Source organism: Neovison vison, chromosome 6 (assembly GCF_020171115.1).
Source record: "Neovison vison isolate M4711 chromosome 6, ASM_NN_V1, whole genome shotgun sequence".
In the NCBI taxonomy this organism is placed as follows: domain Eukaryota; kingdom Metazoa; phylum Chordata; class Mammalia; order Carnivora; family Mustelidae; genus Neogale; species Neogale vison.
In genome coordinates this window covers 3393689-3421636 of record NC_058096.1, presented here as the reverse complement: position 1 = coordinate 3421636, position 27948 = coordinate 3393689, and the positions used below count along the sequence as shown (strand labels likewise).

Here is a 27948-nt window from a genome sequence, read left to right as displayed (position 1 = left end):
GTGCACCGATGGCGCCCCTCGGCCCCCTCCGGGTAGGGGCCTGGGCCGGGTTCCCGAGCGCACTGGGGAGGGTGGCAGCTTGGGTCGCGGGAAGGGGCGGGCGCGGCCGGGGTTAGGAAACCGGCACTTCTCGCGCCACCCTCCGGAGCGCCGGGCACGGTCTGGGGGAACAAAAGAGGGAGCTGCTCCCCGGGAACCGGATCCTGCTCTGCCCCTGGCGCTCCCCGGGGGACAACAACCCCTCCCGGACCTGCTGGGGAGGGGGCAGCCGATTCCGGGGAGGCAGCCTAGGGACCAGCCTGGATACCTGCAGGCCACCTTTTCCGCACCCAGGACAGAGACCAGGATGGGGACAGGGACGCGGGTCTCCCGCTCCCGAGGGTGTCAGATCCGTAGGGGACCCCCGGGCGCCGGCAGATGAATGCTAGACACAGTGACATCACGGGCTTGTCCCAGGGATGGTCCAAAGTCTCCTCTTGCCCCTTTCTTAGAGCTCCATAAACTCACATTAGGAAAAAAACAACAACCCCAAATACCCAAAACAACTCACTAGCCGCCGACCCATCCAACCTGGGGCCTTTCATTTTTCTGCCTAGCGCCCCGACCTTGCAGTTCGGCACTTACGGACTTGATCTCGGGTCAGATAAAGTACAAATTGGAAGTATTCCGAATCCCAGCCCACCTCGCCCTCCCTTTCCAGCCCTCTCTCCGTCGTCTGCCTATGGATTTACTACCCTGCTAATTACTCCCCATAGGCTGGGAGCCCACAGAGCGCAGCGCGCACCGGGGTTTCACCCCCACCCCTCGCCTTATTTCATTTTTAGCATCCTGTGTTTGAAGTCAGCAGGGCTCGGCAGGGTTTGACCGACAGTTACCTCTTGCCTTGAGCCCAAGGAAAAAAAAAAAAAGCGTAGCTGGCTGTCTGCGCATGCGCTCTCTCACCACCGCATCCCAGGCCTCCAAACAGGTTACCGTAGAACACATACCGAGCGTCGCCGGCTCATTATATAATGATTTTGTGTAAACCGATAGAATGGGGCTGCAGGCGTGCTTGGGACGTTCGTTGGTGGAGCGGGGGCGGGGGCGGGGGCGGGGGGAGGGGGACTCCCCGACCAGGTCCCCTCTGCGGGCATGCCTTGCCTTCCTTACTTGTCTTCTCAAGCAGGAGGTGGGGGATGGAACCACAGGAAAGGCAGCGCCTCCTCCTGACATTTGCTTTTATCTGGTCCAACGTTCGGTAACGCCGGGCCATTCTTCCTTTTACATTTGTGCATCGCTCTGGGATTCCTAAATTATGCTGATAATGGAAAATTCGGGAGGTTATTAGGGTAGCTGTAGGTAAGGAAGGTTTCAGACCTTTTAGGTGCCGGGTAACTCTCTCTTGAAGTCCTTTCAAAGCTGCAAAAGTGGCTTATACATGTGAAAAAACAACGAATCGGAATGTCTTAAGGTATAGATGTTTTTTTCATGTCAGGATTTTTTATCTTCTTTTTTTTTAATTTTTATTTATTTATCAGAGACAGAGAGAGGGGTAGAGAGAGAGCACAGGCAGACAGAATGGCAGAAGGGAGAAGCAGGCTCCCTGCCGAGCAAGGAGCCCGATGTGGGACTCGATCCCAGGACGCCGGGATCATGACCTGAGCCAAAGGCAGCTGCTTAACCAACTGAGCCACCCAGGCGTCCATGTCAGGATTTTTTAGTGCCATGTCCTCGTTTGATGCAGACCCAGGACCCCACTGTTCTGTGCTCACATGGAGACACTAACCACTGGGCTTATTTCTTCAGGGAACATTGTTTTGTTTGAAAAACTGTTTTCCTCCTCAAAAATCTTGTACTTTTTTTTTTTTTTTTAGTTTAAAACATTCCACCCAAGTTGTAAACAAAAAGCTCCTGAGAGAGCCCCAGCGTCCTGAGCCTTCCCTCACCCCCTGCTCTGGGGTCCCACCTGGGACTGACTGTGCCAGGTGTGAGTCTGGAACAGCTGACTTGGAGGTTGGGCGAAGCTCCTGGCCTTGCGCTGGGCTGGGAGGGGCAGGCACGCGGTCCCAGCAGGGTGGTGGTGTTTGGGGCTGATTGAAGTGGGGTCCAGTGGTGATGAGGTCTTCAATCTAAGTGACCATACACGGAGTACCTGCTTTTGGCTTAGTTAAGGGTGTGACATGTGGATTATTTCCGCCATGGTAGTAGCCTTGAAGATTCTTGGCTAGCGTTTTCCTCTCAGGTGCCCGGGGTATCTGCCTTCCAATTGAAGGGTCCACTGGTTTAGGTGGGCACCAAGCCCAGGAGCGACACATGGGAGAGAGAACTGAGAGAGAAGCGTGTGCCAATGCCTGCCACCTGCATCGTCCTCTTCCTTTTCCTCCCTTCTCCATGGGCTGTGGGAAGAGGTTTCTATCTCTCATTGTGTGTCCCTGGGTAAATAGCGTGAACCAGCCTCACAGAGGCCTGGGGGCCTGTTAGAGACCCTCCCCAGCAAAACAGGCATCTCTGTAGGCTTGTATTTCAAGTGAAATCAGCACGCAAGAAAATATTCTCGGGAACGACAGGCAGCAACAATCCCAGATAGGGTCTCCTCGGCATTCAACACCCAAGAATGGATTTACGATTATTTACCACTTATTATGCGGCACAAATTGTGTGTGGACGGGGAGGTCGAAGATCCCAGATGCTGGGAAAAAAAATAGGGAAACATACAACGAAAGGGAACCAATGGGGAGGGAAGATGTATTTGTTTCATTTTTAATGAGCTCAGGAGGCTGAGGACAAGCTAGCTGTAACCTACATTGCCGGCCGCTCTGGTCTGCGGATCCGTTTCCAGAGAGCTGGTCTAGTTCAGAATGACAGCCACTGCCTCCCATCATCCAAGGTTTCGTGATTTTCTTAATTGGGCAAGGTCATTGGACATCCGTGGAAGAAAGGTGGGTAATGGTATGTGCTGCTTGGGTGTCAGTTTTTTTTGGGGGGGTGGTGGTGGTGGGATTATCTAGTTTCCTCAGCTTCTTGTGGCTTTTACTCTAATGGGCAGGGGCTGGCATGACCCAGGGTCACGTACAACTTGCCTCTAGAAAGCTAAGCCACATGCAAGTGCTGTTAAGGACACTGGCTGGGTGCGGAGGGGAAGCTGCAGGAGCCGGACCCTGGCTTGGCTACTCACTGACCATGGGTCTCCGGCAGGAGGCCTTCTCTGTGTCTCAGAGCCCAGTTCTGAACAGAGTGGGAGGTGGTGACCCCCCCCCCAGCGGTTTGAAGATAGTAAGAGGCATCCCTGCAGCCTGGAGTTTCCTGGGTCTCGGGCATTATCGGGCCCGTAGTTCCTGTGGTCTGTGATCACTCACCTGGGATGCGGGAGGCATTATTTCATACTTAAATAATGAGTCCTTGACTCTGCCTCCTCCCACCCTCTCTCCCAGATCGGTTTAGTCACCCCGCTTTGTCCTACTGGCCTGTCCGCTTGCCTCCCTCCCTACCGCCACTAGGTGCTTAAGGCCACCGTCACCCTCCTGTCTGCATGTCACCGCAGGGGACGGTTTGTAATTACAGTTTCTGGTCCGTTACCTCCATTTCAGAACCCGTGGTGCCCCCCCCCTGCAAGATTTCTCGATAAAGTGCAAAACCCTTCACAGGGTTTGCAAGTGCTTCACACGCAGACCCCATGTGTCTCCAGTTTCCTCGGACCCTCCCGCCCTCCCTCCTTCCCTACCACCCGGAAGCGGAGCTCCGGCCTCTGAATGTCACTCAGATCCGGATGTTCTGCTCCCTCTTGCCGCTGAGCCTTTGCACATGCTCTTCCCTTGCAGTCGCCCTCCTCCCACCCCACCTGGTCTCATTCCGGCTCTGGCCTCAGGGCATTGTGACTGCCCGCAGCATTCTTGTCTGGGACCCCAACCTTGAATGGGGAGCCTGCTGTCTGCCTGTTGGAGCTGGCTGTTGACCCCCAGGGCTTTGCTGGGGGCTCTCATTCCTGGACGAGTGAGTGAGCAAGAGAAGAGACAGGCTCGGAGTCTGCCTGCTGCAGCCAGGGAGAGCGGCACCATCTGGACGGGCTGTGGCAGCCGGGATGCCAGGGTGGAGGTCCTGGGAGCCACCTCTGGTGGGGAGCCCCTGGATCTCCCTGCTCCCAGCTGAACCCCCCACAGCTGGAGCTGGGGCTGCCCGTAGGATGTAGGTTTGGAAGCAGACATTTCGCTTTTCCTCGGAGGTGGCTAGTGCGGGGAGCACAGGCTTTGAGGGGCAGGCCTGGAGCAGACGGGTGGCGCTCGGCGCCCACTGTAGGTGCTGGAGCGGTGTTGCGTGTGTCTGCCCGGTGCCCCAAGTCAAGGGTGTGCTGAGCTAGGGCAGGGCCTGCTGTCGTTCCTTAAGGGGCCCCAGCATGGAAGGCAGCGGGCAGAGCCGCGGCAGAGGCCGTGTCCCGCAGCACCCCCCCACCCCCACCGCAGAGCAGAGGGGCCCTGAGGAGTCCGCGGCCAGGCAGACGCAAGCCTTCCCGGCCTCGGCCTCGGGACCGCAGGAACCTACTTCTGTTTGCGTGTGAAATGTTTCACATGTTGGGTGCCAGCAGCAAACCGAGCTTAATTTTCTCAGTTTTACTTGGCACTTGAATTTTTATCCACAGAATGTTATAGTCAGTGAGCTAAGTTTTGATTTGGTTAAGCTTTTCAGAGGTAGGAGATGCCTGGGAGGGCTGTGTGTGTGTGTGTGTGTGTGTGTGTGTATGTGTGCGTATGTCTTTTACTTAAACAGCAAAGCAACATTTTCAAACACGACGAGAACCCGAAATCCGTGTGCCCACATCACCCCTCGCCCGACGTGTGCTTCTAAATACTCAGAAACTTAGAGCTCGCCGAGATGTTTTTTAAAGATGTATTTGTGTATTCTTTTAGGGGGGGGGGCGGAGGCAGAGGGAGAGAGAATCTCAAGCAGACTCCCGCTGAGCGAGGAGCCCGATGGGAGGCTTGATCTCGCGACCCTGAGATCATAACCGGAGCTGAAATCAAGAGTCTGACATTTAAGCACAGGAGCCACCCAGCTGCCCCAGGCCTCCAAGATTTCTGAGGCTTTCAATACCGTGATGGAAATAGCCCCAGCTTTTCAGTGGTGCAGTCAGGGACCCTAAAGAGGGCACTCTGGTCGGGGGAGAGGGCAGTCCTCCCGCGGGCAGAAGGGCCGGGATCATCGGCAAGGCTGATCTATGGGCTCCCCCGATATGGTACGCAACCGGAAGGAGGAGAGGTGCCAAAGCCCCTCACTTTGGCACCGTGCAACGCTCTCTTTGGACTCCAGAGACAGCCCGGAAAAGCACCGCGCAGCCTTGTCCGCTCCAGGGTGGCTCTGTGTTTTGTACCTGAAACCCATCGATCTGCTCAGGGTCGCCAAGCTCTTAGATAAAGATGTTCCTTTCTTTGCATAAATACTTTCGGTGCTTGGCATACCTGTATGCTGACTCCCAAGGGAAGCTTCCAGAAGCCGACGTTGCTACGCAGTGTCAGGTCCTCCGCTTGCAGCGGGAGGAACACCTCCTCTTTCGATGACTCGGTTCGGGGATCAGTGCTGCCCCTCGCCTGACTGTAGGGCTCTCAGCAAGCTCCAGAGAGCATCCGAGTCTGCATTTTGCCGTGTGTACAGCAGAGAGAGCGAGCAACCAGCCTTCCCAGCGTCCCGCGCTAGGAGGAGGAGACAGTGAGAGGCAGAGCTGGAAGTGAACTGGGAAATCCGCAGGAAGACACAAGGCCGACGCCCGCCCAACCGAGCAGGCGGTGCCCGTGGAGCCTCGGCCCTTGGGAAAAGTTCTTGAGCTGCCATGGGAAGGCACTAAAACAGCTCATTTTAAGTCAAACGCTCCCAATTTCTTAGGGGCTCCATGCATCTGTACCGGGTCTCTGAATGAGTGGACTTTGTGTAAAGACATCATTTTCACGGCAGCCAGTGTTTGACTCTTCGAGACAAGCAAGTCCTTCGTTACAGTTTCCAGAGTCGATCGGAGGATTCCGCAGTGAGATTTTGGTAGATTAGTTTAATCTTCTACCTTAGGCATATAGATATATATAAATGCAATAGAAGCAGTGATAGCGAGAGATGACCAACCCCTCCCGGTCAGCGCAGGGCGGTGGCTTCCCAGGGGTTGCCGTGGGTAATCGGTGACCCCGAGCCCCATGGCTAGTCCCTGGCGCCCTTCCCTTCGCGGAGCTCCTCACCTCTCTTGTGCTTCCTGCCCGTCTCTTCTAGAATGCCAGCAGTTACTCCGCAGCCATGACGGAGCCCAAGTCCGTGTGCGTGTCGGTGGACGAGGTGGTCTCGGGTAACACGGAGGCTTCGGAGACCGACCTGCTGAACGGGCATCTGAAGAAGGTAGACAACAACCTCACGGAGGCCCAGCGCTTCTCATCCCTGCCACGCAGGGCGGCTGTGAACATTGAATTCAAGGACCTCTCCTACTCAGTCCCGGAAGGACCCTGGTGGAGGAAGAAAGGTAGGGAGGGCTGCTGTGCGCGCGGGGGGAGGGGGCGGAGCCTGCGGGTGAGGCGACAGGTGGGCGGGGCCATCGGGGGTCTGGAATTCAGGAGGTGGGAGCCTTCCCACTCCCACCGCTGCTGCTGCTGCTGCTGCTGCTGCTGCAGCCAGTTTCTTTAATGGCTTTGTGGCCGACGCGTCCTGGCCGCTAACGTGAAGAGGCTGGATGAGAGGACTCCCGATTCCCGCTGGCTCTTCTGTCCTGGTTCGATGACAGAGACTCTCGGTCAGCATCCGCCTGTACTGGCTGCCCCTGTGGGCCCGGCCCTCTTCGCTGGGTGCCCTTGATGTTGCTCTCTCAAGAGGGGATGGTTTCTGACTGTTTTGGAGGGAAAGGAGGGCAGGGGCTCCCTCCCAAGTTTGGAGGGGTACAAAGTAGCCGGTGCCCTAGCGCGGCCTCTCTGGCACCCGATCGTCTGCATTATGAGGGGTGACGAGGGGATATGAATAGACCATTGTCCAATGAGCTGCGGAAAGGAAGACAGTGGACCGGGAGGCTCTGGGGTTCGCCGCGGTTTGCTGCGTGTGCGCGGGGGGCGGCGACCGACGCCGCTATTTGGAGTTTCCTTAGGCCCCCGTGTGTTCTCCTGTGCTGGCTCTGGGTTTCCAAAGTGTGTAGAGTTAATGCTTCCCTAAGTCGGCGTTTCTTTGTCCAGTCTGACCTGTTTCTTCCCGTGGACCTGACTCCACGTGTCCCCCTGCTCCGAGCGCCCGTCCTGCACCCTCCTTCAGGCGGGTGGGGGGCCGGCTGGGAGAGGGCACGTCCCACGTCCCCCCAGGCACAGCAGCCCGTGGGTTCTAAGGAGCCGTTTCCCAGGACAGGGACATCTGTGAGGAGTCTGGAACAAGGACAGTGACCCAGGTGCCGCTCCTCGTTTTCCAGGATGACCCAACAAGACTTTTTTAGTGTTCATTTTCTTTTCCCGCTCTTACCTTCCTTTTTCTCCTACTCCCTTGATGCTAAGCTGTTGAGATTGTTGGCGCCGACGCCCTGGGCTTCCTTGTGACCCCGGTGCCAGACCCTTGACGGACTGGCCCCTGGGACCTGCTCGCCACCCGGGTTGCCAGATGACTTTATTTCTGTTTGTACAACCAGGAACGTGGCCTTCGTGTTATCAGGGGCCAAGCGCAGGTCGCCGTCTGATACTTGCATTACTGGAGCTCGCCCGCCAGTGTCGTAAGGAACACAAGCCTGTGCCAGGCCACGGGTCGGTCCGTCCGTGTGAGCCCACTGAAGTTTCAACACAGGCTTCCTCACAGCCTTTTCCTTCCCACAGTGAACGAGAAAACTTAGGGAAAACCTCGCCGAGCCACTAGGAGGGCCTCGTTGCTTTGGCTTGGTTGGTCTAGACAGAGACCAGGGCAGGCCTGCGAGGGTCCGAGGTCGATTTTGGCACATCGGTTACTTGTGGCCGCAGAAACGGCCACGGGGCTCGGATGGGTGTCCCTGAGGCGAGGGTGGCTTGCAGAGCCATGCGAGAAAACGATGGAAAGAATCTCGGTTTGACATGCGACACAGCCAGCGTTCGCGGTTTGCAAAATGGAGAACAGTGTTTCCTAGTCAAGTAAGGGGCTTGCGGAACCCATGCTCTCTACGTGTTAGAACTGGTCGTGCTAATTGTCCAGGTCAGCCAGTGGTGACGGCCTCTTTATGAGTGAGGGAGGGGCCCCCCTGCCCCTCCCCAGCCGCCTCCTTGGAGGCTCCGCCCAGGTGGCCTCCAGACAGAAGCTTGCCCTACAGTAACCTGTGTGGGCTCCGGAGGGGAGGAGCAGGAAGTGGGCCCCACGGGACCTGCCGGTGAGTCAGAGATGGTTGGGGCCAGAGGGGAAGAAGGGCAGCGTCCGCCTGCTGTGTCCCAGTTGCTGGCTTCTGAACCAGCGGGGCTTGAGTCTGGCTTCCTGCCCTGCCCCCCACTTCAGCACCTGTTTCCGCTTCGCTCCCCCAGCCCTTCCCCCCGCTGGGTGCCCCATCATTTCCTCTGTTCTCAGGACCCTGAAATTCGGAATTTAGATGGCTTCCCACTCCCCATGAATTTAGGGTGGAAATGCTTCTCATTGAGTAGAAAGGAAACTGAGCGGTGGAGGGGCTCGCCTGGGAACCTGAGCTCGCCAGCAGGCCCGCCCCGATGCCCCGTGCCTCGGCCTCGGGGAGATGGCGCTGCCCCTCCAGACTTGCTGCCCACTCGGCCCTGCGGCTTGGCGGGGTGGCTGCTATATCAGGCTGCAAGCTGCGGCCAGGGAAACCCAGAGCTCCCAGTAGGCTCAGAATGTGGGGACTGTATCTCCCCGACTAAGAGCCCCCCAGGACAAATCATGAAATTTGGAACCAGTCATTGGGCTGGCCAGAGGAGGTCCCTGGGTGGGGACCTGCCCATCTGCCTTTCCCAGCCCGTTCACCACATTCTCATGGGTGAGCCCCCTCCTTGCTGGGGTCCCGCTCCTTTGCCCTCGGGGTGGGATCCTGCCTTTCCTGCTCTTGTTCCTCTGCCTGTTGGCGATGCCGCGGCACCCGGCCGTGATTCAGCCCAGCTGAGAAGTCAAGCCCAGCCACTCCGCGGGCCCGCGTCTCACGGGGGCCGTTGCATGTCCGGCATCCCCTCTGTGAGAGGCCCCACGTGGCCAACCTTTGGGGCGCGGGCTCTTTCTCTTACTTCTCTCAGCACATTCGTTTTGCTGACTTTCTTTTTTAAGGCTTATTTACTTCAGAGAGAGAAAGAGCAAGCATGGGGTACGGGGAAGAAAGTCTAAGCAGGCTCCGTGTTGAGCGTGGAGCCCCACGTGCAGCTCGACCTCATGACCCTGAGATCGTGACCAGAGCGGAAACCCAGAGTCAGACGCTTCAGCAACTGCACGGCCCAGGCGCCCCGTGGGGAGGGGGGTTTGTTTAAAATTCAGCTTTCCGTATCGAGCTCCCCGGAGCGATCACACTGGGCCTGGACGCCCTGGCATTTCCAGGACGTGAATTCCTGGAGGGCCCAGCTCCAGGGAACCACAGTGATGGTGCAAGGTCAGAGCCAAGGCCGGACCCGCGGTCCGACTCCTGCTCTAGCTCTCTTCCCATCGCAGAGATCCTGGGCCCCTCCGTGTGTTCCAGAGCAGTCTCTTCCTCCCACGGCTTCTCCCAGAACCAGGTGCTGGGACCCAACTCAACACAGAACGTGGTAGCCAAGCTTGGCCATGTGATTGGAATAATGTTAGAAACTCCTACACCATCGTTTTAAAGAGAGTGTCCTAATCCTCGCAAGAAAGGTAGCAGGTGGATCGAATCCGCGGCATCATTGGAAAGATGTCAGGCGCTGGTTCTTTAAAACCCTTAAGCGGGACGATTGCCAAGCACTGAATATGGCATCGAACAAACATCTCTACATTTTCAATTGTCGTAACATTTTCACCATATGATTAATGATGTCTTTGGAGGAAAAACCACATCATATAATAGATTCCTAGTAGAGAACATAATTGTGAAAGGAAGTGTTCTCGGGAGAACGAGTACACCCCAAGGATAATTTCACCGGCTTCTGATGTGGTAATTACTTTCCCCCAAGGAACATACTCACATAGCGCAAGTGGATGGGACAAATGATCTAGAAGAGTGTGGACGTGACACACACAAGCCCCCGTGTCGGGGACGTGTAGGGACGGTCTGGTCCAGAGGTCCTCATTCGCCCTCACTGTGACTTACTTTGAAAGTGGCTTCCGTTCCTGTAAAGAAGACACCATGCTGGGAATGTTTAGGACCCCCGATTAAGAACAGAATCCCCATCATGAAATTCTCAGGGGAACATGTCACCGCGGGAGGTGACAGGGACGTCTCACACTTAAATAGCACTTGCTGGCTTTCAGGGCTGGGTCACACAGGTGCTGTCCGCAGGATGTGACCCAACACGAGGAACAAGGACAGTACTTGGGGTACTCGAGAGCAGGGCTCCCCAAGGAAACCCGGGTCGTTTCTGTCTGGAGAATTAAAGCTGTGCGTGGGGCCCCTTGGCTCAGGGGCCAATTCTGATTGGCCTCTCTCTCTCCCCATGGGATGCACGAGGTTCAGAGATAGGCCCTGAGTCCCAAGGGCACAGAAGATGGCAATGGAAAAGCGGGTCTGTACAATTTGGGGCCAGGGCCCAATGAGGAACCTGGTAAGCCCCTGGCCCCGAGGCCACGCGCAATCAGACCACCGTGGCCTGGGGCTGTCGTGACCATCTGATGAAACCATTGGGCGGTACCTCAACTGTTAATGCTGGTGGATGTCCCTTTTAATTGACCTGTGGGGATGTCAGTCCCCTTTACCATTCCCAAGGACCCGGAAAGGATCTCCTCGGCCTCGGGACAGGCTCCAGCTGTCCCGTCCCCTCACCAGAGAGGTGAGCTGTGTGCATGGCATGCTTTCACATAAACAGGTGACATGATTCTTAGAAATTATCTACGCCTCCCATGATTACCTGGCGACAGAATTCAGGTCGAGAAGGAAAGGAATCCTACCTGGGGCGCTAGAGAGTTTTCTCCACCGTGCCTCGGCCTGGCACCTATGTGGTGCACAGACCAGCATGTGGGCTCACTCTGAAACCCTACCTCCCAGCCTCCGCCTCGCTAAATAACCAGGAAGGAGTTAGAACCTTCTGGGCGGATCCACATTGAATCATCCATCCTGCTTTGCGTCTAAGCTTTAAAACGTATTCTCAAATTAAAGTTTGCTTTCTCTTAATTTCCAAAGCTACCTCCCAGGGCCCACCACAACAGACGGGCTAAAATGAGTGGAATGCGCCACCAATAAATCCCTTTCAGGAATTCCATTAAGGGTAGACTGGATTCCAACCCGGGGCTGGCTGGCTCCGTGCAACCCACAGGGGCAGGGACAGGGAGGGAAGGCCTCGAGAGGAGGACTGTGGGGCTCCGGCGGCGGCTGTGGGCTCGCGGAAGGGTGGAGACTGCTCAGGTTCCAGGGGGTTCAGATAGCCCCCAGCACGAATGAATGAGTTTCATGTGCTCCCTGGGAACCATGATGCTAAAGTGGATTTTGGGGGGGTAGGTACAAAAGAAGATTGTTTTTAATAGTCTGCCTTTGTCTTTATTTGAGACGGTAGCTAGTCTTCTAGGGCAGTGGGATGAACTTATCTATACCTTGCTCCAGGGGCTCGTTGCTTGAGGCTGGGGCGTTTACAAAGGAAGCCCAGTGGCCCTATGTTGCCATGGAGAGCCCAGACGCCAGAGCGCTTCTCCCTTCTCCTCTGGGGCCAGTTCTTTGGTCCTCAGTCCTTGGTGGCTCCCTCGGGCAGGCAGGTAAGCCGCCCACTCAGGCCCTTTGGTGATGAGGTCTTCTGGAACAGTCTTGATCTTCTGCTTCGTGGGCTTTGAAAACACATTGAGGAGGGACCGGCTCTCCCACAGAATCATAACAGAGGGGTGCATAGCGACCATGTTCAACACCAGAGGGGTGCTAGTTTCCAAGGAGAACGTTAACATCCAAGAGTCTCCATGCTCCTCTTCTGCAGCCAGCAGCCGGCCTGGAAGCCCAGCCATCACCAGCTGGGACCTGCAATCTGGTGCCCAAGAAAAGGTGTGGCACCGTCAGGCTGATGGCCCCTGCAGATATGGCTTTGGTGGCCCAGCCAACACTGGCCTTGAGGTTTCCTTTTCTCCTCCTCTTCCATGTCAGGCCACCCTGTCACTTTCCCATCTGCGGCTTCTCTAGTAGGGCACGCTCACCTTTTGTCATTTTCCAAGAGTCTGCTTGTCCCTGAGCCATCTGGTCTCTTCAAGGAGACTTTGCAGGGCTGTGCCCTTCTCAGTAGGGGTGCTGGTGTCACTGTCTCACTTTTTTAAAGGTATTGGTGCTACCCTCGTTTTTACCTGCCAGGTGGGTGCCCTCCTGCCTTCCTTTAACACCCCAGAAATGCTCACATCTCGAGAACTGCACATTCTTGAGCTATAAACCCAAACCTAATCTGTCAAGGCAAAGAAATAACCCAAGGTGACATTTTGCTGAACCTGAAACCATTCCTGTTGTTTATAAATTGGCAGAAAGAAACCTTTAGTAACCATACACCCGTTCTTTTTGAGTTCAGTTCTGGAATCAACAGATTTGCTTATTTGAAGGAACAAAGGTAACCATGTGGTCTGGGTAAATGCTACCTGCCCCATCCAGGGGTTTTGGAGAAAGGGGGCAGGGCATTCTCTGTCAAATCCAGGCTGACCAGCTTCCAAAACCTTTGAGGGGAAGCTTCCCTTCCAATGAAATATATCTGATACTGAGTGTTTGGCTCAGCATACGAGATGAGACACCAAGAGTTTTCAGAGCCAAGGGTGGAGGCTGGCGCCTGCAGGGAGGCCCTGAGACCCCCGCCACTGGCTTCCCTTCTCACTCTGCAGCTGTGTCGTTAGCCACCTGTGGCTCTGTGGGGTAAATGGCATTCCGTGTCAACATCAGGACAGGCCAGAGTGACTTCCAGATTCTTCTTATGCCCTGTTGAGACCTATACCGAGAGTCCGAATCTTGGAGGCCTACGGGGCCTCTGAGCTCCCTTGGTCTGACCTCCCACCGGTGGAGCAACTCTTCTTGCCTCCTCCCCCGCCAACAGGATGCCAGCCTCTGTCTGGACACTTGCGACAACCAGGGACTGACATCTGCCCGGGTAGTCAGGTCGTTGCTCGCACAGTGTAATTCTTAGAAAAGGCTTCTGTCTGTTGCGTTGAAACTGAAACTGACTTGGGGGTTCATCTGTTGACCCCAGTTCTGCTTTTTGGAACTTTGCAAAAATACTTACGGTCTTGGTCTTGAAATAAGCTCACAAATTAGGAAGAGAAAAAGCCTCACCAAGTACAAAAAATAACCAAGTGCATCAAGACCCAGGGTCACCGGAGAAGGAAAACACAGAAGCATGGGGCCCCTGGAGGGAAGGAGGCTCGAGTCTCGCTTGGGGCTTGGGCATCACCATGGCATCCCTGGGGGCAGGGTAGCGAGCAGAGCTCATGCTCTCTGGCCCTAAACTGAGGAGTGGGGCTTTACAGACGAGGAGGATGTGAGGCCGTCTTTCTGTTTCTTTTATTGTCATAAGGCAACGAAAAGTTCCTTGCCTTCATGTCTCAGTGGCCTATCTTGAAACTGAATCTTTTTAGCAGGAGTTTTATGGGATTTCTTAGCTGTTATTTCTGCCCTCCCACTTTTTTGGGAGAAGTTTTTGTTTTTTTTTTTTTAATAAAAAGAAAACTGTCCCCTAAGCCCATGCTGTTGGCTTTAGCACACTGTCTCCTGGAGGGCTCATGGGAGGGTCATGGGGGCCTATCAGCACGGACACCTCACCCAGGAGTAAAGGAGGTTTCCAGAGAGACAGATCTCAGATTCGGGCATAAACCTCAAGTCTTTACCGGTTTCTCAATGAGCTCCACTGAGAACTCACCTCCTTTTGTCATCTCCTAGGCCCACATCAAACTAACTGTTTGAAACGTTCTTGCCTGTGACATACCAGCCCCAGGCCCTGGTGACAGCTGAGGCACCACAGAAGGCCTCCCAGCCTCCCTGGCCAGGCGGTTCCCACATTTCCTACCTGGGCTAGGCTGGGGGGGTGGGCAGTTTCCTTTTCTGGCCTGGGTAGGAACCCAGCCGCCTGGCTGGGGACTGGGTTGAGCATCTCTGCCCGCCCTCACCCTCCGGGATGGGGGTGTCCGGCCACCTGCCCTCCGCCTGCCCGCTCCTTCCCAGGGCGGCTAGACTGGCTTGTTATCAAAGAACGGATTCATTCTGGCCAATTTTCACCTGCGCCTTCTCGACAAGGTGAGGCTCTGGCCGCCGGCCTAGAGGAGGCTCTTCAGCGGGCTTCAAATACGGAGGGAAAACCCATCCCTCTCCTCGGCCCGGCTGTGCCAAGGCCGACTCCGCAGGGGGGCTGCCCTCGGGGGCGAGGGGCGCGCTAGTTCCTGCGAGACGGCCGGCCGGCCGCCCCTGCGCCCTCATGCAGATCTGGCCGCGGGTCTGGTGGAGGCGGCCGGGAGGATTTCCGAGGATTTTCGCGCGCCTTGGGAACCGCACCTTGAGGACCGCAGTTAGAGCCCTACCTGGCCAGGGCCCTAGCGCGCGCGCAGATGAGGGCGGGGCAGGTGCGCGCCGCCGCGCGTGCGCAGTGGCTGCCGCCGCCGTGGCCGCCGCCCGCGCCGGGGTTACTATCGGTCAATGCTCGCGGGTAACCTCGCCGGCTCCGCGCGATTGGCTGCGCGCGGGGCGCTGTTGCTAAGCGGGAGCTGAGGGCCGAGCGCAGGTGGGATGCAGCGCCCCCGGGGCGGCCGGGTCTCCGGGTCTCCGCCTCCCCGGGCCCGGCGCCCCATTGCCGCGGGACCCCGGGCGCGCCGACCCCGGACGCGCAGACTCGGGGCCCGCCCGGGCCCGCCGAACACTGGCGCCGGGGCCGCGCGCGCCCCTTCCCGGAGCCCGGTTGCGTCCCGGAGCGCGGCCGAAATGGAGCTGATGAATGGAGAGAATCTCCAGGCGATGACGGTTATTTTGATGTCGGCCTGAGCGCGACCCGGGGCTCCGCCGGCGTGGGAGCAGCGCGTAGACACGGACAAGGGCGGTCCGCGGGGACACGGCGGGCGGCCGGGCCGTGTCTGCGCCCCGGCGGGCGTTCATCGTCAGCCTGGGGAGGCTGCGCGAATTTTCCAGACTTCTCTTTAAAGTGGAAGGTGGCGCCATTAGGTCGTTCCCTTTGAGATCACCGACTTCTGAACCCCTGTAAAAGCTTCTTGACTCCTTTTGTTTCAGGCTCACCCGCAGGTGGGGCGCCGAGAGGGCGGGGCCGGGCAGGCTGGGCGGGAAGCACCTGGCCCCAGACCTGGCGCCCTCCCTCCCCTCAGGTCAGTGTTTAAAAAGGAGCAGGGCGGCCTCGGGAGTCCTGGAATTCCCCTTAGGAATCCGGAGCGGGGAATCCAGTAAGCGGGCTGGAATCCGGAGGGCCCAGGCTGCTGAGTCACTTCCAGGCTGGGCGGCAGCCGGGCAAGGAGAGGTAACAGCTGAACTTGACGCTGGGTTTGCTGGAGCATCTAGTACACGTGTTACCTGAACCCACAAAGGTGATGGTAAATACAGCTTCTGCAGCTGGACCTGGGAGTGCCAGTGGAACTGGGTGCCGTCCTTCACCCTCCCCCCGGGGACCAGGGCTTTCTCCGCACACGTGCGGCCCTGGTTCCTTTGGGCTGCATTTGCCTGTGTTATGAAACACTAAAACACTAAACGCCATCGCTCATATGCTTTGCTCAACCTTTTGGGCTCCCGACCCAATGCAAGGAGACCAGGGACTAACGATTTTTCTCACAGCCTTGGGTTTTACTGGGTTGCTTATTTGATTTTGTGACTGTAGCGCTGACATTTTTGTAAACCGACAAAGGGACCTACAGAGTTCCCAAGTCTCTGAGGCTCGCTGGGCTAAAGGTAGAATGCACAGGAAGTCAGAGACGGCGGTGGGTAAGTCTCATCACCGTAAATTCTGTCTTACCTTTTCTGGGGGATTTGCTGGTATGGTATGGAGGGTAAAAACTTCTGCAAAGAGAAGGAAGTGCCCATTTCTGGTAACTGAGATGTCCTGTTGTCGTGAGCAGTAGCCGCGCATGTTACTAACATAAGATCATACCATATACAAAAGTCTGGTTGAAAAGTGGGGGGCCCAATGGACGTGCAAAGGAAGCTGGAGGGTCTCCTGTTTCTAAGAGCTTGTCCAGAAAGTGCCCGTGTCTTCAGTGGTGTGCGCAGTGAGCCTTCTAGCCTAATCTGTGTCTGGTCCTGCTTCCCTTACGTCGTTAACCAATGTGCCATGTGCGCTGGGCCAAAGCGCCCCACTTTTCCTGCCTCTCATTTTTACCAGGCTCCGAGAGGAGGACGGTCACAATCCTCTTGTCTCTCTCTTCGCAGGAATGTTCTGTGCATCTCGATTTTGGAACTGGGTATGTCTCAAGGGCTCCCCCTCCTGTTTGTCTCCAGACGGTTCTCTCGGGAGCCCCTCTTCAGGCGTTGTCGGGCTCTGGGTTTGCGCTGTCTTGCCCTGCGCCGAGGCCCGTGCCAGGAGCCTACCTTGTCTCCCCAGGTGGGGGGAAGCGTTCCTGCACCCATCCTTCCCTCTGCGGCTTGTGCCTCCATGCCCTTCTGCCCCCATGGTCCTGGCACTCACATACCATTTTGTGTTTTTCTTTTTCTCTGCTTCCTAATGGGGACTATGCCAGTAACCCCTGTCGCAGGACAGCCCGGGCCTTGAGGAGATGGGACACTTGGATCATCCCTCGCTGAATGGAGCCCATGTGCCGCCTCTGGCCGACCACTTAGGAGCAGGGGCTGCCTGCTGTTTCCTTGGGTGGGCGCAGCCTGGGACCTCGCCTTACGGCATCCTGGAGCGGCAGGCTGGCGGGCAGGTGGGGGCTTGGGTGGTGGGCAGTCTGGAATCCGGGCCAGGCGAGGCAGCCTGCTCTTGGGTCCTGGGTCAACCCCTTATGAGGCAGGTGGCTTTGGGCCTCAGTCCCCACATCTGCAGAATGGGGTGAGGAGAGGGCCGTCGTCAGGGGGTTGGAGTGGGGAGTGGCTGAGGCTCACAGCCGGACGCATTTCAGTGCTGTAGGACAGACGGCCCACGTGCTGGCTGCTGGGCTCTTGCCCTTGGCTTCATCGAGGATCTTACTCACAAATAAGAGCAGTGATACCAGCGTGTCTGTCTTCCTAGCAAACCACACGGGGAGCTCTCCTTACCATTCCCTTGTGGCTCAGAGCAGCGAGGTCCCCTGTCCCCGCAGCAGAGTGCCCTCCCTTACCGGGGACCCATGATCTCGCGTCCCGACACCCTGGGCTCTCCGCCCTGAGAAGACCGTCGACCAGCACTGGGAGTGTGCCCAGGGGAATTTCTGTACTGTCCCTTCTCGAAGGCCTCCAGGCTTCCTGCTCACGGTTATTATCAGGACTGACCCCCATCATTTCAGGGAGGCAAGTAGATACCTTATTTAAGGCTCGTGCATTTCCGTGGGTGAGCTAGGCAGAGGTTCCGTTATTTCTGGGGGGTCTTTCCAGAATGTCCTGCTCGCTGACTGAGGCGGGTTGCGTCGCCGACGCTGTTGACACGGAAGCGTCTATGCTGCTGTGACAGGATGGAAATTTCCACCATAGGAACCGTGTTCCCGGCAGCATTACACTTCAGAATTTGGCTCAGGCGCGAGGTTCATGTGGGTTATCTGACAAGGGTGTGAGATGTAATCAGGTGCTGGGCATGTTAGTCTTGTGGCTAGATTTTCATGGCTGCAAACTAGGGACGTTGTGCCCTCTGCTGGTGCACAGGCAGCTACGGTGGGGCCGGCGGTCTCTCAGGCGTGGGTGGTGATGGGCCGTGGTCTCAGCCTGGCGGCTGCATCACCAGCATATAGACCTCGTTCTTGCCTTTGCAGACAGTAAGTGTGAAATCCTGTTAGGCTGTAGTTTTGTTAAAAAAAAAAAAAAAAAAAAAGCATGTTCCTTCCTTTGAGTCATAAGTGAATGTGTAACAAGGCAGAGGTTAAGACGAATTGAATGATCCATGGGGCTTCGTGAGAATCTTCCTTTCTCCTTCTCTCTTCCTTTTAATAAAAGGACTGCAGGTCCGGCGCCTTCTAGCAATACACTCTCGGTGGAGGAGGGTTGGGCTTGGGAATGTGGGCTCCGGGATAAGGGCGTGTGTGTTCAAAGCCCCGCTCTACCACCTACGACCCAGGCAACTGGGCGAGTTCCCGTCCCTCTCTGTGAAAGGCCATTGCCATCGCCACCATCGTCCACCCATCTCACTGGATCAGGTAACTTCATGCATAGGAAACACCGTGCCCGACATGTAGTGTTGGCTTTGTTTTGTTTTAAGATTTCCTTTACTTGGAAGAGAGAGAAAGAGTGGGGGGGCATACAGAGGCAGAGGGAGAGAGACAGAATCCCAAGCAGACCTGTCGCTCTGTGTGGAGCCGGGCACGGGGCTCGATCCCATGACCCTGACGTCACGACCTGAGCCAAAACCACGAGTTGGATGCTCAACCGACCAAGTCACCTGGGTCCCCTCCCCCAGCATATAGGGCTTAATAAACAGTAGCTACAATCCTTCTGAATGGTTATATATGTGATATAATAAATAATAGGTCGGATCAAAGCTGTTTGGTTGTCATTCTAAAGCTAAGTTTGGGGCAAAAATCGAGGCTTTAAAAAGTAAGGGGAGCCGACCTGGTTCATGGTGACGTTCAGGGACGTGTCTCAGCTGTGCTGGCGTGACCCTCACCTCGGCCCCACGGGAGAGTGGAGGAGAGCCGCATGCGACAGCCGTGGTCACAGGTTCTAGGTCTTGTCTTGGAGGGAGGGCTGCGGCCTGGGAGGCCACCTTGGGCTGCAGGCACCGATGTGGGTGGACCAGGTGGCTGACGGTTTGCCTCGCCACGTCCCCAAAGCCATGTGGGGCACCGCGTCCACATCATCGATGATGGAACCCTGTAAGTGACAGGTTCAGAGTTCCTGCAGGGGGCTGCGGAGACCCTGGCTGGGATGGAGGCCAGCTTGGCTGACCCCCACATCCCTCCTCTTTGTCCTCGGTCCTACAAAGCAGATCCGGGGACCACCCAGGCCCATGGCCACATTTTGTCAACTCCCCACACGAAAATGTTGCCTTCCTTCACGCATGTGCCCTAAAGCCCTGTTTTCAGGGAGAATGAGACAGTGTGGTCAGAAGAGACTCTCCCAGGAGTGGGCACAGCTCTGGCGGGGGCCCGTGGCCCTCGCTCCCCCGCATGACCTGGGTGGGGGGTGAGAAATGGGCAGTGGAGGAGGGGTGAAGTCAGCCGCTTGGTCACCTGTGTCAGTGGAAAGCAGGGGGTCTGGGGACCCGGGACAGCCTGGGAGGGCCACCTTCGCCATCTGGCGTCCCTACACTCACTGTGACAGCTTCATGAGTGACGGCCCCTCAGGACGCTGGGCAGCCGGTTTTCATGCAAACTCGTGCAAAATGGACATTCTTCGTTGTCCTGTGAGTGAGCTCGCTGTTACCTGAAAAGGGAGGACGTGTTGGGCCTGTGTTTCTGTTGGGGTTTTGAAAATCTACAGGGCTGTAGCGGGGTGGATGAGGGTGCTGGGGCAGCTCCGTGGGCAGCACAGGGCCAGGCCCAGGCTTCTGAGCTGCACGCGGCCCGAGAGAGCCTCTCTGTCCCCTGTTTTCCACTGGGGACTGAAAGCCCCCGTCCTCTGGGGCATCTCGGCAGGGAGAGCTGGCTTCAGGATGCTGGGTAAATTCAGCACATTTATTATTCTTATTTGAGGGAGGACATGTTAGTTTGTCTCTTCCATCTGATCTGGAGATTGGTATTTTAGCACGTGTGTGTGAATGCGTGTGCTCCCTCGCTGGTTTGAGAGATCATCTGGGTGGGATAGAGAAGGTAAGGTTTCCTCCTGCTTATCTGTCAAACCCAGATAAAGGCTTTATCTGTTGTGAGCTCTGTCGCTGTGGGGTCTCTGCCCTGGCCAGTTCCACCGTGAAACCTAGAACGAGGGCCGTGTGAAGGGACCTCGGTCTGCTGCAGGCTCCCAGGCACGGGCCTCTGGTGGGAGAATGAGGCCAGAGCAGACATGGCGCGGGGTGGGGGTGGGGGTTGTAGGGCTGCAGGACGGGCTGTCGGACGCCGAAGGACGGGCTGTCGGACCCCGAGCAGCTCCTCGCCCCTCCCGGCGCAGGGCTCCAACACGAGCCTACCTGAGCCATCTGTCAGCAATCAGCAAAACTTGATCAGAACACGGTCACATTTCCAAAATCCCCCGCACCAGCTCTTGGGACTCAGTGAGAAACACGGCAGTTGGCACCGTCATCACTGCCCCAGTAATCGGCGCATCTACAGCGCTCCGAATCGCGCTCCCTTCCGCGCTGCCTTCCCCGTAGACGCCGTCTCCCTTCGCAATCCCCACTGCTTTTGCAGCAAAGACACTGAGCATCTTCCTTGAACTTGAGCATCCTTCCTGGCTCACAGATGGTCGGTTCTGAGTCACAGAATTGTAATTCGTGATTTTAAAAAATCCTGGGAGCACAGAGGGGGTCCTCATGGTTGGAGTGTGAGGGGGTGATCCCAAGGATTCTCCCCTCTGCACCGAAGGGCAGGGGCTGTCAGGATGATGTCCATTTCCTTGACACAAAATAGTTGATGCTGTAACAGTATCTCTGTTGGAAAAACCTTGCAAGAGCTGGCAGTGACCTTTACCACTGGGGAAGCACCTGTGCCCGCAGAAAGCCCGGAGGTGGAGAAACCCCCGGCTTGCTGGCAGAGGTGGCGTTTTGGAGAGGGGAGTTAACTTAGCGAGAGTCACAGCAGCAGGGACGAGTAGAAACCAGAGTGTGAACTCCCTCACTCCCCGACCTGCCAGCTGGGGGTGACTTCCAAGTTGGAAGACCTGTGCCTGGCAGGTTCCTGGGTCCCCCAGTCATCGGCCCAGCCCTGCCCCCAAGGTGCAGGTCAGACCCTGCCTGGGAGCTGTGTTGGTGGAACCTGGGTCCCCCGGACCGCCTCTGGAGCTCGCTCCAGTCTGTTCTGACGCCCTGTGCTTTGTGCCAGAGCGGGTGGGATAGAGCAAACCTTGAGGATCAGAAGGGTTTTGGGACTTCATAGATGGAAAAGTCAAAGGAAATGGGATTTACGTGAAGACTTGAGCCTTTCTATTGGCTTGTGGATAAGCTTGATTTATAGGGAAGCGGTCGGGTTGGGGTTTCGAAGTCATGAAGGTCAGGAGGGAGCTGGAAAGTGGCGTTCTTTTCCAGCTGACTTCAGGTGTCCCGGGCAGATAAAGAGGTTACCCGGGGAGGGGAACTGAAGCCCACTTCCCTTCACGCTACTGCGCACCCCACACTCTTGTGGACAGCAGGGTCTGTTCATTCGTGAGCCAGGCTTGCCGCGTTTCCCACAACCAGGCACAGAGGAGAGGCCAACTAGGGGACGGGAAGGGGTCAGGGCAGAGGACAGAGCAGAAACAAAGGCTGTGGGTGAGGCCAGGAGAGGCCCACGGGCCTGGCAGACACCTGGGGCCTCACCAGAGGCAGAGAAGAGGGAGCTGCTGAGGGCTCGGACGTGGCCAGGCCGGGAGGGCCATCCTGCTGGGAAAACCAGGCAATTCAAGCATTTTCCTTCGACTTCCTGGGCTCCACCTGTCCTGGCGCACCTCCACAGCCGAGCATCCGGTGGAACTGGGGTGCGCAAGCCCCAGACAAACCCGTGCCCCCGCCTCTTCTCCCTACGAACATCCTGGAGTTAGGTCAGGGACGTGGTCCAGGCAGGAGAGCCCCGAGATCCAGGGCGGGTGGGGGAAGCAGCAGGCTAGCCGCGGGGGTCAGGGCACAGGTCACTGTTCCAGGGACAGTGACCCTGACACCCGAGTGGCTCCCGGCAGCCGCGGGTGTCGCTCGAAGTGAGTGTTTGGGCCACCCCGTGCTTCAGGAGAGTCCACGTGGGGACTTCCACAGAGGCTGCCTGTACGAGGCAGCTTCTTAGGGGGAGAAAGTCATCGATGGATATGAAACAGCTGTCCGAAGAAGGACGTATGGCTCTCGAGGCCTTTTCCACATGCGATACTGGCAGAACAATACAGCCGCTCTCATAAATTACCCATGAACGAACCCTTGCATAAAGGGACCTCAGTTCCTGCCAGAAGTGTCCACGGAGCTGCGGGGTGGGGAGCAGCCTGTCAGGCAAGGCGTTGACTTCCTGACGGCACGGAATGGGCGGTCCCGTGAGCTTTTTTCCGTCTCTTTCTCATGATTTCTGCCACGGAAAGACATGTCGCCTGGAGACCCAGTGGCACGTGCAGACGCTCGTGCTGGCCGGTGTAACCTGTACACATATGCTTGTATTTCTACATGGGTATTTCTTTTCAAGTCAGGGAAAGGATGGAAAGGTTCGCAGAAGCTTCCGGAACACGAAGGCCCCGGGCTGGCAGAGTTTGGTTTAAGAGAAATCAGCTTTTGAGATCACACACCATCCCCGCCGCCTCCAAATTCATATCTGCTCTGCATACGTTGACTTTGTTCCGAGGGGGAAGGTGATGTATGATTGATACGGTCGGTCCTAAAGCCTCCGCTTCGGATAAGTTAAGAAAAGGGGGGTGGGCCAAAGCCTGTGGTCGTAAGACAGTAAAGTTGACCATGATTTTTAAACTACACTGGGAAAACCCCGTTCTATCTCAGATCAAGCATGAATGCCTAAGGTAAGAAATGTGAGGTGTGCTACACTCTCAAGAAACAATCTCTAGCCGACGTTTTTTTTGCTTCTTGGTGAGTTTGCTTCCTTCCCCATCGGAATGATTTTCAGCATAGAAAATGTTTGAATTTTTTTGCCTGTCCACGTGACAGGATAAAGCGTGTACTCATCATTCAGCAAATTTCTTTTCTTTTCTAAAGATTTCATTTATTTATTTGACAGAGCGAGATCACAAGCAGGCAGAGAGGCAGGCAGAGAGAGAGGAGGAAGCAGGCTCCCTGCTGAGCAGAGAGCCCGATGCGGGGCTCGATCCCAGGACCCTGAGATCATGACCTGAGCTGAAGGCAGAGGCTTAACTCACTGAGCCACCCAGGTGCCCCATCATTCAGCAAATTTCTTATGACTTTTTTGTTACAAGCAAAGTATTTTTGCTAAGTGTTGGGGGCGGGGAATGTGGATCAAGCATGGCCTTCGAAGAGTTTCGGTTTCCCTGGGACAGGGGTCATGGGGGGTGGGGAGATGTGCGGGAAGGGTCCTGGGAACGGGGAGCAGAGTGGGTGGGCATCAGTCCCACTGAGAAGAAGCTGGGGCGGGGGACGGATGGGTGATGAGCCCAGATCCCCAAAAAAGAAAGGGGTCAGAGCCGCCGGGACCGCCCCGCTGAGCGCCCAGCCGTGGGGCTGGAGGGACTCTGGACCAGGCCGCGTGGCTAAAGTTCTGGCTTCCCACCTGCTGGCTGCGGGACCGTGGGAAGGTTATTTAGCTCTCCATGCCTCAGTTTTCTCATCTGTAAAGTGGGGGCATTAGAGTACGTCCCACGGGGGGTGGTGTGGGCATTAGATACATTAGTACGTGTGGGAGCAAAAGACAACACGGGTCCCAGCGAGCCCGGGGAAGCGCAGGCCGCTGCGGTCACCACCGTCCTGTCGCGGAAGCAGTTCCACATCCAGAAAGAAAGAAGCAGGAGGCCTGGGAGCGCAGGGCAGTGAAGACAGGACGGAGGGCTCCCGCTAAGGGAGGGCAGGCGTGTGCGTGTCCGGGACGTGGGGTTGGATTCCTAACCGCAAGCCGAGGGACCTCGGACCATCGGGGACAACGGGAAGGACCACGGGAAGGGAGACACCTGGAAGGAGGTGTGATGAGCCCCTCTTGGGCAAATCACCTTTCTCCCGACTGGCACCCACCCTGGGACTGGCCGGTGATGTCGGCCACCCTATGGGGGGAGCTGGTGGGGGCCCGGGGTAGTGTCATGCCTCAGGCCGCATTTTGAAGTCATTTCAGTAGCCAGGAGCCAGATTCAAACCCACCTTGCTCTCCCTGTCCTGCTGGGTCCCTCACTGGTCTCTTCTCCTGGCGATGCCCGTGGGTGTCCTGCCCAGAGACGAGGACTCTGGGCTGCCCAGGGCCTGGCAATGGTGCCCAGACCCTGAGAAGCCACCTTAGGCTCCTGCGAAGGGCACTGAGGATGGGCACTGGGGTGTCCAGAGAACAAGTCCGTCTGTCCAGGGCAGCGCCCCGTCTCCGGCCAGCTCGGGAGCTCTCCCTGTGGGCGCGCGCGGTCCTTACAGTTGACTTCTTGGGGTCCCACGTGCTGCTGGCACACATGCGTGTCTGTGTCGGAGTCTCCCGCGTACCCAGGGGTCCAGCCGCCTGCGGGGAACACGAGGCCAGAGCTGGCAACAAGAACACCGCCACGGCAATGCTATCACTAGCATCTGACCGCGGACGCGCTGCTGGGCTCCGTGCCCCACCGGACCCCGACGCTGGTGCCGAGGGGGGCTGGGTGGCCCTGTCCCCGCGGTGGAGGAACCTGGAGGGACAAGCCTCGTGTCCGACTGGATTGCCTCCAGGCCTGCTGCCCTGACTTACAAGGCGGTGAAGAGTTGACATGGGAGGAAACAGAAGAAAATGGTCCGGAGGCGTGGAGGAAGAAGACGTTTGAGGGGAGGGAGGGGCTGTGTTTCCTGAGACCTGGCCCAGCACCGGAGGCTCCTCGTCCCCATCTCGTTTCCTCTTCCAAGGAGCACCTGGTAGGTGTCATCCCCAATTTATAGATGAGCAAACCGAGGCACACAAGGACACACTAGTTGCCATCTGATAAGCACGGGCGGGCTTGGGATCTGACCTGTGGACGGTCAGCCTGGAAGCATCACTCTGTTCTCCGCTGGCCACGTGACTGGCAGGATCAGGATGGAGCCAGCGCAGAGAGGGCATTCTCTGGGGTGAAGTGCCCCAGCCAAGGCAAGTTTGGGGGAGCCCTGCGGACTGGCCTGGTGTGCGGGGACAGTTGAAGTACTTACTGGGTGATGGGAGGTGAGCCTAGAAGGGCCAGCTGCGGAAGGAAGGTCTTGAACCCGAGGCTGGAGCCCACGGAGTCGATCCTGGATGGAGATCATGGGGCCTCATCCAGAGGGGGCCCCAAGAGACTTGGGGTGCCCCCCATTATCCCCGTGGGTGCAGAGGGCGCTGGGCTTTCTCTCATGAGACTGACTTACCCCATGAGACCAGTGGGGCACTGTAGGCACTGGTCAAGGACAGCATCTCCAGGGGCGGGTGCCCAGAGCAGGGCACAGGACAGGACCCTGGCTGAGCTGGGGGCGGGCACACCCAGCCGTGTCAGAAGGTGTGGGAGGCTCGGCCGTTTTATGGTTTTCTTGTCCAAAGCCCTCTGCTCTAGGGCCCCTTTGGTTCATGTTAGGGAGAAAGGCCTTCATCTGAGCCTTCGCGGTGTCCACATCCCACTGACCCCCAGGCCCAAAGCCCTGGGCACAGAGAGCTGGACGAGCGCCCTCGGTGCCACCACGGCTTCTGGGGGGCATGGAAAGGGAACAGCACTTTAGCAACTCTGCCGAGGGGCCCCCAACACTCTGCTGTCCTCCGAGGCTGTGGAGTAACTCAGCTTTGAGGGACAGGCAGGGGCCCGGCGCTGTGCAGCGGTGTTTCAAGGGGATGGGCTTGCCCCTTACTGTTGGGGCGGGAGGCCAGAGGGGCGGCCTGCCCTCCCCCGGGGTGCTCGCGGGGCACCGAGCGCCATCCCGCACGGAATCTGCGGACACCGTAGTTTAAAATCTTAGACCCGGGCGGGCAGAAAGAATGAAGGGGCTGCTTCCGCCTAGAGCCGGGCAGAGGTGGAACCCAGGAGGGCCCTGGGCTGGGGCAGCAGACACACAGACAGACCGATGGATGGTAGAGGGACATGGACCGTGAGGGAGACCACTGACCCGGGACGACGACCCTGAGAGGCTCTAAGGAAGGAAGGTGGCACGGCCTCCCAAACCGTGGCCAGGGGGCCATTTTGAGTCCATGAACGTCGTACCCCGAGGAAAGGCCTCCGAAAGCTTGGCACTTTGTCTGCTCTCCCTCTGTGGCGGGCGCGAGGCCTGGGGAAAGCCAGTGGTCCATGGTCATGGTCAGACAGGTCACGGCGCTGCCCTGAAGCTGGACCGGGCGTGCTGCCCCAGCACTACCTGGAGTGGTAGAGGGATGCCATGCCGATTCCATGGTTTGGGGACACGTGCCAATTCCATGGTTTGGGGACACGTGCCATTTCCATGGTTTGGGGACACGTGCCATTTCCATGGTTTGGGGACACGTGCCATTTCCATGGTTTGGGGACACGTGCCATTTCCATGGTTTGGGGACACGTGCCATTTCCATGGTTTGGGGACACGTGCCATTTCCATGGTTTGGGGACACGTGCCATTTCCATGGTTTGGGGACACGTGCCATTTCCATGGTTTGGGGACACGTGCCATTTCCATGGTTTGGGGACACATGGTAACGTCCTCCCGTCACAAGTGACTCTCGCTCAGTCCTGGCTCACGATACGATGCCCAGCTCAGTCCTGGCTCACGATATGATGCCCAGCTCCTGCTGTCGCCCTCAGTTCAAAGCCGTCCCGGTGTTTCAGCAGGTGCGCAAAACGGGAGAAGGAGGTTTGCCGCTTAGTAGGGAAAACCCAGACAGGGGGTGCGAAGGCCCTTGGGCATCTGAGGGAAGGACCAGGCAGGATAAAAATGAAATGGCCAGGTGCATAGGAATATGGACTTTGGTCCTTTTTGTCTTGAGGTTGCTCTTGGAGAGGGAGGAGGAAGCGTCTGGAGAAGAAGGGTCAGTTTTCAACAAGAGTTCCTTTTAGTTTTGGGGCCAAGAGTAGTGGGGAGGGGGAAGGGGGTGAAGGACGGAGGGGAGAAGGGGAAGGAGGAAGGGAAGAAGGGAGGAGGGGAGAGGGGTGAAGGGGAGGGGGAGCAGGGAGCCGCGCAGCCGGGCTGATCTTACGAACACGGGCATCCAGAGAGGAATCAGAGCGTGGGCGCGGAGAGCAGGTCGCCTGTGGTCTTGGGGTGAGCGCAGTGTGACAACCGGGGATTATTTGGTACCTTACTGGCACTTTTGGCATCATTTGAAAAATCAGAAGGATTTTGTTTTTCTTCATTGTTCTAGCCAGGTTTAGAAGTGTGTGAAAAAGACCAGTTCTGCTTTTAGAAGCACAAAAATAACACCTGCTTCATGCCTGACAGGCAGCTGGAAATGACTTCCATCTGATTCTCCGGCGTCGGCGCTGGGGCAGGGGCTGGCGTGGGCATGGGGGTGTGTGTGTACATGGTGTGTGTATGTGTGTGTGTGTGTGTGTGTGTGTGCTGGGGCTTGGGGCCTGTGCACGTGTGTACGCGGTGGACGGGGCGCGCGCACGCAGATGGGACGTATGCGCGTAGACACAGCATGCGCATAGACGGGCGCGCGCACATAGACGGGGCGTGTGCACATTCCTGGGTGCACTAGGGGTCCTCACTGCGAGGGCTCCTGTGGATACGAGTTACCGAGGGGGCGCAGGAAGCTGAAATGGAATCCGGATTAAAGTGTGAGCCTCTCACTCACCACACAGGCGCGGGTGTCTAGAAATCAGGGAGTGACTCTCTGAGACACTGATCGTTGTCCTGTTTGTCTTGTGCTGTTCTCTCCCTCGGCCCCTGCGACCCTCGGCCCCCAACTCTGACATTAACTCCCTCCCAGGGCTGCCGAGGCCACGGAGGCAGATTTGGTGACCTACGCAGAGGGCTTAGCCCCCACGTGGCCCGTGACATCTACGTGCGAAGATGCTGATGGTGTCACTGGCTGGACACTGTCTGTCTCACCCCCCGGGGTCAGTGAGGTCTTCAGCTCCTGTGCACGAGTCCACAGAAGACCGTGGGCAGCGTGTGCTGGGCTCCAGGCGCGGTGGCTGGGTTGAGAGCCTCACCGGCGTGTACC

The 27948-nt window shown here is 57.3% G+C and overlaps 1 protein-coding gene across 6 annotated transcripts in view; it reads left to right on the top strand.

The window, feature by feature from the left end:
* Nucleotides 1-27948, top strand: part of ABCG1 (ATP binding cassette subfamily G member 1) — a 66833-nt gene that overhangs the window by 13992 nt on the left and 24893 nt on the right. For 4 of the 6 annotated variants that reach the window (XM_044250883.1, XM_044250884.1, XM_044250882.1 and 1 more), the window contains one exon: nucleotides 6223-6466. In XM_044250883.1, coding sequence (XP_044106818.1) covers nucleotides 6223-6466 — 244 coding nt within the window. Of the gene's footprint in view, nucleotides 1-2904; nucleotides 2919-5996; nucleotides 6001-6222; nucleotides 6467-27948 lie in introns of those variants that run through there. The other 2 variants (XM_044250886.1, XM_044250885.1) reach the window with 2 other exon arrangements.